Raw genomic sequence first — 9,078 nt, forward strand, 5'->3', positions numbered from 1 at the left:
AGCTGGCTGGCTGCTGCTGGCCCTCCTTTGCTCCAAGATTGCTTTCTTCCTGGGGAACCCCAGCCCTTCCTTCAGAGCTGCCTTTGCACGGTCTTTGCATCTGGTTGGCTGGGAGCCAAGGGCGAGGTGAGGCTAAGAGAGCACAGGGTCTCCCAGGCACTGTCTTCCCCTCTGCTGTGGCTGCAGTGTCACCAGAGTGGCAAGCCCTCTGACAGGCCTCTGTTGTTGTCTTGCGCCCTCTAGTGGAAGAGAAGGTGAAGGAGCAGCTAGAGGCCGCCAAGCCGGAGCCAGTCATTGAGGAAGTGGTGAGTGCCTCTGGGGGCCCATTTCTCCCTCACTGCGCCTGTGGGTCCTTTTCTCCTTCCCCACCTGCTCTCCTCTCCCCACCTTCTTTCTCTTGGCTTCTTTATTTCCTTTCCACCTCCCTACTTCCCCTCATTCCTTCCTTACCCCTTTCCTTTTTCCCATTTTCCTACAACTGTGCCCTGTCGTCCTACTTACTTTGGGACTGGGCCCCTCCAGTCCTGACATGTGTCTCCTCCCTCCCCAGGACCTGGCCAACCTCGCACCCCGGAAGCCTGACTGGTGAGTGTTGGCCGTGGAGCACTAGTGCAGACTGACTGGGGCGCTCTCTTGCCGGGCGCGGGCCTCTCGCTGGGTCTCCCCACCTTCACGGTGGGGAGACGGGCAGCAGAGGCGTACACTGCACATGATAATGACCGCCCGAAGTAAGTGCTGAAAAGGACATAAATGGAGAGTGAGAGGGAAGTGACGGGGGATGACACCTGGAGGGTGGGGAGGGGCTCAGGCAAACCGGGGACAGTTCCCTCAAGTCCCTTCTGAAAGGGTGACGACCTGCCCCACCTCAGAGAGCCCCATTTGAGCAAGGCTGACCTTTGCCCTCAGGGAGCTGCAGAGTGGAGGAAAGATGGTGAGAAGGGCAGGCGTAGGTCTCTCTCCCAGCTCTGCCACCAATTAGCCTGTTCCTGTTTGGCCTCAATTCCCTCTTGTATGAAATGACTCCTCCTGACTGGGCTGAGAAAAGGTGGAAGGGAGGGCCCGGTGGCCTGGGGGCTTGTGTTCTACTTACCTTGGGCCAGAGGGACAGTGGACCATATCCGTCAGTGTCAGGTACAGCACCAGCGGGAGGTGTTCTATGTGATGGAACAAAAGCCTGGGGCATATATCCGACCAGACCAAGAGAATGCTTCTGAGAAACCAGCCACCTTGCACACCTGGACTCAGTCCCCTGTGTTGGGTGGTCTGGGGCCAGCCCTGCCTCACTGGGGCTGGGAGGGGTGGCTGATGCTAGGTTTTGGAGGATGGAGAAAGGGGGAGAGGAGCATCCTGGTCCTCTTCCCAGGCAGTCTCTTCAAACAGCCGCGTGTGATTCCTAATGCCCAAGGCACAGTGGGCAAGGGGGTCCCCAAGGCCACACCAGGCCCGCCTTCAGCCTCCGGCCTCCTCTCACCCCCGTGCTATAGGGACCTCAAGAGAGATGTAGCCAAGAAGCTGGAAAAGCTAGAAAAGCGGACCCAGAGGGCCATCGCCGAGCTGATCCGTAAGTGCAGGGCCTGGCAAGGCAGGAGCTCTGCCCTCCGGGTGGTGGCCCAAGCCCGGGGCTCCTCTCGACCCCTCCTGTCTGCCATCTATCCAGGTGAGAGGCTGAAAGGCCAGGAGGACAGCCTGGCCTCTGCAGTGGATGCCACCACCGGACAAGAGGCCTGCGATTCGGATTGAGGCCTGTCCTGTCCCGTCACCCACCAGCCATCAGGACTGGTCTGTAGGAGGATGGTCTTGGACAAGAGTGGCGGCTAGGCTTGCCATCCCCTCCAGTTTGGCTTCAGAGCGGTGACTCCCTGCCCCCGTCAGTCGGAACCACCCTCCCTGAGGTCAGCTCCTTGTCTCCTGAGTGCTCCCCACCACCCTGAGGGTGGGGCAGAGCCAGCAGCCACTCTGGGGGCTTGCTGTGTCTGTACATATGTGTGTATTTTGGACTTCTTTTTTAAAAATCTCTGGAAATAGAAACAAGCAGACTCCTGTGTATGGCAGAAACCTATCAAATATTTCCTGGGTCCATGGTAGAGGTCATGCTTAATATGAGTCCAGCCTGTGTTGGGCTCAGCATGTTGAGGCTGGAGGGGTGGGGAGGACCCAGGTCCAGGCCCAGCCCTTGGTCAGCGGTGATCCTCTCTGTCGTGAGTGACAAACAGGCTCTGAGGCGGTTCTCTTAAGACCTGCCACAGGCCTTGTAGTTTTCTGTGGGACAGCGCCCATCCTGGTCCTCTGTGGGCCCCTCACAGTGAGAGAGAGAAGGCTCTGTGAAGGGGTGAGCTGTGCCCCAACAAACCTCAGCTCAGGCCGCTCCAGGCTCAAGGGCCGGGGCACTGTTCTTTCTCACTCTGCCCAGCTCCAAGCAGCCCCTCTTCCCCCGTCACCGGTCACGGCTAGACTATGGCTTCCCTGGGACAGGGCCCCGCTGTGGGGCACAGTGGCCCATTCTGCAAGAGACCAGTATAGTGTAGGCTGGATTGCAGGTGGTCTTGGGCCCTGGACCCCCCTGGTCCTGAGTCTCCTCTGTAGAATTGACTCTCCAGAGGCTGACAGCGACTCTGACCCCAGGTACCTGTGATTTTATCTCCAGAGCGATAACACTCAGGTTTCCTTCAGGGTCTCCCCTTGAGCCGCGCTCCTCTGCCCAGGTCATCCCAGTGTGTTCTTCCCTCTGTGCTGAGTTCCAGGACACAATGACCTGGCTTTGAGGGACAGTGTTGAGGACTCGGGCCATAGAAGTGAACTGAATGTGTACTCGCAGAGACCAGCACACACGCAGTAAATTCAATACTTTGAGTTAAATTACGCAGCTACTCTAAGAAGGTAATCCTGTGTAGTAAATGAGCAGAAACTTGCATCTGTGAGTGAGGTCTGAAGTGGTGGGTGGCTGGCTGCTGCAGTGAGCGGTGGGACAAGCGGCCAGGACTCTGATGGCCACAAGGGACAGGGGTCAGGACTGGAGCCAAGGTTCCCTCTGCATAGCCAGGGTCTGGAACTGGGCTGCCTTTTCTAGGAATAAAGGATGAACAGACGCCCCCGCCTCCTGGGCATGCTGTTGGAAGCAGGATGCTTGTCTGTGGCAGTGTGGGACTCAGACACCTGGTGACTGGCACCTGGGGTCCTGCTCAGCACCAGTGCTGGGACTAGAATAAGGACACCGCCACAGTATGCGAGCCCAGAGAGCTGGTGGGAGGTTTGCTTCAGCATGTACGGCTGTGTGTCCCATAGCAAAACTGCCCTGCAGGGAGAGAAAAACAAAAACCATCATGCATGATGGGCACTCAAACAAAAATTACAAAATGCGTGAGAAAATCTAGTGCCTTAAAGAGTGGCCAGTAACCCAACAAGTGGGAGAATTTACAGCCAAGGTCACTGAAACAGTAACATCCCAGCAGGCTTTAGAATGAGCATGTGTTTTATTACCAGAGAGAGAAAAGAGGGACTGACCCTTATAATTCAAGAACAATGATTAGATGTAAGAAAGAACTGATTAAGAATCTTAAAACTGAAGACTGTTTATTAAAATAAGACACTCACTAGAAGAGCTAAATAATAACTTATAGTCAAAGAAAGGATTAATAATTGGAAGTTAAAGCTGAAGATCCAAAGGTGACAGAGAGAGAGGAGTGGAGATTGAGAACCTTTTCATACTGACAGATGTATGTTAGCTCCTCTACTAACAGGAGTTCAGGAAAAGAAAGCCAGAGAAAACAGGTGCTTGAAGGAATGGCTGACCACTACTGTCTCTGGCATCGTGGTCGAATAGTTGTCCGAACTGATCCTCTCTACAAACAGCTAAAAATACTACGTGAAAAAATAATAACAAATTTGTTTCAAATGCATCAGTGATCTGGCAAAGAAGTAAAGGTACTCAGGCAGAAAGCTAAGAGAAGCAGTAGAATGCTGAAGCCTGACCTTTGCCTTGAAGGTATTTGACAGGCCAGGTGAAGTTGAGCATTTGTTTTTGGGGTCCTTAGTGCCTGGAGCCAAGACAACCCAATCTCTGTGCAAAATGGGGGTCCTGGTAGTGAGCGCTCCATAAAGCTGGGGCCCCAAAGGGCAGCACCCTCTGTGAACTAATAATAGATCTGCTCACCTGGCATCACAGAGGGTCTCCATTGAGAGCTGAGCCTGTCCTCATGTGGGTTTGAACATGAGAAACCTCAGGCCAAGAATTTCAGGTGGTCCCCGATTGTGTTGGTCTCAGAACTTCATAGAAGGAAGTGCAGATCCTACCTGAATGGACCTTTCTTCGTCTCAGTCCTCAATCCCCACTGATAAAGTTCCAAGAAAAATGAGCAGCTTACAAAAAAGTCCCCCAGACGTATGAGACAAGAGAGCCTCAGAGCAAAGAACACCAAAAAGAATATGGAGAATTACACTTGCAAAAATTCAGGCATTCGTTACCAGTCAGATAATTTCAATGTTTAAAAATGATTTAAGAACTAAAAGAGAGGCTTGGAAATAGGAATACATTTGCAAAAGAACCTGTGATGTTCTAGAAATAGAAATTACTGTAGTAGTAAAAAACCGTGTATATGTGAAGTAGAGCTAAAGAGAGGATTTGTGAATGAAGCCAGATCTGAAGACCTGATCCAGAATGCAGCCCAGGGAGATAAACAGATTGATAAAATAAAGGAAGAGGCTAAGAGATACGGAGGGTAGAGTGCGAAGATCCCACGTAACGTGATTGGAGTTCCAGGAGGGGGGATAAAAGCCAAAATGGGGCAGAGGTAACGGTCTATAAAAATGACTGAACTTTTCAAAATCACCAATCCACAGATTCAAGGAGGTCAGCAATTCTGAAGCAGGGCAACTAAAAGAAATGTACACTCAAATGTTCTGTCCCTTAATATGGGTGCTGAGTGATTAGGTACAACATTACCCCAAAACACACTGGCTTAAAACAACAAATCTTTATCATCTGATAGTTTCTGTGGGTCAGGGACGTGGAGCAGCTGAGCTGGGCATTTCTAGCGCGGGGTCTCTTGAGGCTGCTGTCGAGCAGTCATCGGAGGCCTGACGAGTTGGAGGGCCTGCTTCCGAGCCCGCCTCCCTCGGCAGGGAAACTTGCAGAAGCACAGTGCACACACAAGTACCTGCCACGTGGTCCCTCTCCCTAGGTTTGCTTGGGGGTTGTGGGCCGTGGCAACTGGCTTTCCCCGGAGTGAGTGACCCGAGAGAGAGAGCAGGAGGAAGCTTTAAGGCCTTTGATGACCGGGTGTTGGAAGTGATATTCTGCCACGTTCTGTTTGTTAGAAGCAAGTCCCTCCATCCAGCCCACACCCAGAATTAGGTTCCATTTCTGAAAGGGAGGTCTGCCTAAGAATTTGTGGACGTATTTTAAAACCACTGGATACTTAGACACATTGTAATAATTTGGTGAAACAAAAAGACCAAGAAAAGATCCTAAAATTAGAAAAGATAAATTACCTTTCCAGGAACAAGACAGCAGCAGATGTCTCAACCAGAGGCAGTGTTAACTGGAAGACACTTCCTGGTGTCAGGTTAACTGGAGGAAAGGAAATTGTCAACTGAAAATTCTGTACCCAGAGAAAATACGTTACAAGTGCAAGATACTGACCTTCTAAAACAAAAATGCTTCATGAAGTAAAAGAGGGGCTACTTAGAATACATTAACAACAATAGTATGTAAGGCCAGGGGTTGGAGGTAATTGGAATTACAGCCCTCTACGACGCTCCCTCAGGAAGAGAGAAAAGACTCCCATTAAGACTCTGGTGTACAGGCAGGCTGGCATTTCTAGGGTAACCCTAAAAGAATGGAAACAGTGTAGCACTTCCAAAGTAGTTAAGGGAAAAAAATGGGATGAGAAAAAAATAATTATCTAAAAGAAGGCAAACAGAAAAAAGATGGGACAAGTGAACCCATATATACCAATTACAATTAATGTACTGGACCACTTTTTTTTTTTTTTTTTTTTTTTTTTTTGACTCAGTTTGATGCCGTTTAAAAGAGAAACCTAAAGCCCAACAGAAAGATTGAAAGTAAAGGGATTAGGAAAGCTCTGTCAAGTTCGGGACCAGCAATAGGAAGCAGAGGTCTCTGGGGTTAACGTCAGACAAGACTGTCAGAAGTGTTATTAGCTGTCATGGTGTGCTGTGGGGCCCCGAGCCTCACACCTGCCATCTGTGGGTGCACCAAATGGGGAACCACTGGACAAGGTGAACGCAAGCACACCCCAGCCCATCCATTATTAGTGCCCTGGAGAACTGTTGTTACCCTCATATTACAGGAGATCAGGACAGGGACGCTTCTAGAAGCATCGTTCATAATAGCACGTGCCTGCACACACACAGCACAGATGTGGTGATACAGTGGTTCTCACAGTGGAATGCTCTAGCAATGAAATGAGCTATAGCCACGTGCAAGATGATGGATAGATCTCGAAAGAAGCAAGTCCCAGAAGAAATGGAATGTGAGCCATTTCTGTGATGTTCTAAATCAGGCAGAGGAAAACATCACACTCTAAGGACACATATGGGGATGGTCCAGGGTGCAGAAAAGAAGTGGGTCCCTCACCATCGGGCTGGCGCTGGCTCTGGGAAGGGCCCGTGGAGGATTTCGTAGTGTTCTTTTCCTTGGCTCGAGTGACAGGAATTCACTTTACTCTCTATCCATTTTATACACTCTTTTCTGTACATGTTGTATTTCACACACGTACTTTTTAAAAGAAACTTCCAGAATTCACAACCTAAATTATTCCAAGTGTGAAGTGGGATTTTTTTTTAAATGGCCACATCTACAGTTTCACTACAAGGGTCTGGATTAGAACATTGAGGGTAAAGAGAAAAACCACATAAGCTCCATGGCGACGGGAGGGGGGGTGTTGGGGGGGGGAGAGTATCTACAAATGAGTGAGTTTCACTTTTCATCAATAATAGATACTAGAAGACGAATTTTTCCTGAGTGCTGAGGAAACAAATATCAATCTATTCAATTACCATAAATAATAAGGGCAAGGTAGACATTTTCAGGCCTAGGACCCTACTGCTGTGCGCGGATCCTCGCTGAAGGAACTGCTAAGCATCTCTGCAGCAGGAGGAACTGGGCGGGGCCAGGGGCGGGGCCAGGGGAGTCAGGACTGCATTTGGCAGACTTCCAAACAGGATCTTAAACGAGGGGTTTATTGGTCTTGTGTTTAGTCTCAGGTGGTACAGTGGCTCATTGAAGCCACCGGGAACCAAGTGCCTTCTGTCTCCCAGCTGTCCTTAGCTCCCCTAGGAGCCTTTGCACCCCAAGGTTTGAGCTGTAGGCAGGAGGGGGGAGAGCAAAGGGCAAGGCAGCTGAAGAAACCATGGCTTCAAGCCCAGTCCACCCAGGCCTGCCTTCACATCTGATCAGCCATTACTGTGTCAGATCCACCCCTAACTGCAGACATGGGGGGAGTAAGGGTATTTTAAGCTGGACACATTGCCACAATGGATGAAACAGGGTCCATGAGAAAGGAAAAGAAAGTAGAAAGAATACTGGCAAGGTAGCCAGCAGTGCCTGCCACAGGATGCAGGAAGACGTGGTGAGCAAAGAAATTGGTAAACATTGCAAAAATCAACAATGGGCTAACAGCGAGACAAAAAAGAAAAGACACATATTGTAAATATTAGGAATGAGACACGGCTATCACAGACCCCAGACAGCAAACGGACAGTAAGGGGATACTACCTGCATACATTTGACTGGTTCATGAAATGGACCAATTCCTTGAAAAGCACAAACTATCACAGTTCGCCCAAGATGAAACGTAATTTGCATAGCTGTGTATTAAAGTAGACCATAGAGCTAAATGTAAGTTGTAAAACTATAAAAACTTACAGGAGAAAAAACCTTCAGGACCTAGAGCTTGGTAAAGAGTTCTTAGACACGAGACCAAAAGCACAGTCCATAAAGAAGAAAAAAATTGATAAATTTGACTTAACCAAAATGAAAAGGTTTTGCTCCCACAAAGTCTATTAAGAGAATGAAAAGAAAAACTGCAGACTGAGAAAATATTTGCAAGCCCTGTATCTGATAAAGCACTCATACCTAGAATATATAAAGAATTCTCAAAATTCAACAGAAAAAGAAGAGGTAAGGAGGAAGTCCAATTAGAAAATGGGCAAAAGGTGAAGAGGCATTTTATCAGAGGACATATCAATGGCAAACACGTGAAAGATGTTCCCCATCACTGGCCGTTAGGGGAATGCAAATGAAAACCACGATGAGCTACCATTACACACTGTTAGAACAGCTTAAATGAAAAATAGTGGTCATACCAAATGCCGGCAAGGACGTGGAGAAGCTGAATCTCTCGTACGCTGTTGGGACTGTAAATGGTACAGTTACCCTGGGAAATAGTTGGGCAGATTCTTAAGAAACTATATACTTAACATATAACCCAGCAGCCATACTCCTGGCATTTATTCCAGACAAATAAACTTATGTCCACACAAATGGACATAGCAGATCTTAAAAACTAGATGAGTATACACACATGTTTGTAGCAATTTTATTTGTAATCGGCAAAAGCTGGGGAAATGCCGCACCTATTATTGCTTAATGAATGCTGGATAATTTGAATTTGTTGTTCGGGATACGTCAGTTAAAATAAATAAGCACAGATCTTCAGCTTAATGGAGGTTGCCAAGTCATCAGACCAAGATCTAGGTCTCAGTGTAATTTCCCTTCAGTTAGGAATTAAAATATTCACACACAAAAAATGGGTGAAATAAGTATGGTAAAAAAAACGTCTGACGTGTGGCATATAATCTACGAGGACATTCCTTCACCCGGTCCTGTGCTCTGAGGAATAATGAGTGGAGTGAAACGTAAGTTTTTATTCTGTGGGAAAAAAACCCCACAAAATGTCCTTCAGTAGGTGACTGGTTAAACTGGTGCATCTATACTATGGAATACGATTCAGCAATAAAAAGGAATGGACTGTTGATGAAGGGGAATGGCTTGGGTGGATCTGAAGGGCATGACACTGAGTGGAAAAACATGTATCTCAAAAGATCACCCATTAAGTA

General features: G+C 48.4%; 1 protein-coding gene across 1 annotated transcript in view; it reads left to right on the forward strand.

Annotated features, from left to right (window-relative positions):
• The window catches only part of CCDC12 (coiled-coil domain containing 12), a 50,600-nt gene extending 44,960 nt beyond the window's left edge, over positions 1-5,640 (forward strand). The window contains 4 exon segments of the mRNA XM_019724015.2: positions 244-305; positions 551-585; positions 1,485-1,561; positions 1,658-5,640. Coding sequence (XP_019579574.2) covers positions 244-305; positions 551-585; positions 1,485-1,561; positions 1,658-1,740 — 257 coding nt within the window. The 3' untranslated portion in view covers positions 1,741-5,640.
• The last annotated feature ends 3,438 nt before the right edge of the window (positions 5,641-9,078 follow it).

This window comes from Rhinolophus sinicus, linkage group LG10, assembly GCF_036562045.2.
Source record: "Rhinolophus sinicus isolate RSC01 linkage group LG10, ASM3656204v1, whole genome shotgun sequence".
NCBI lineage: Eukaryota > Metazoa > Chordata > Mammalia > Chiroptera > Rhinolophidae > Rhinolophus > Rhinolophus sinicus.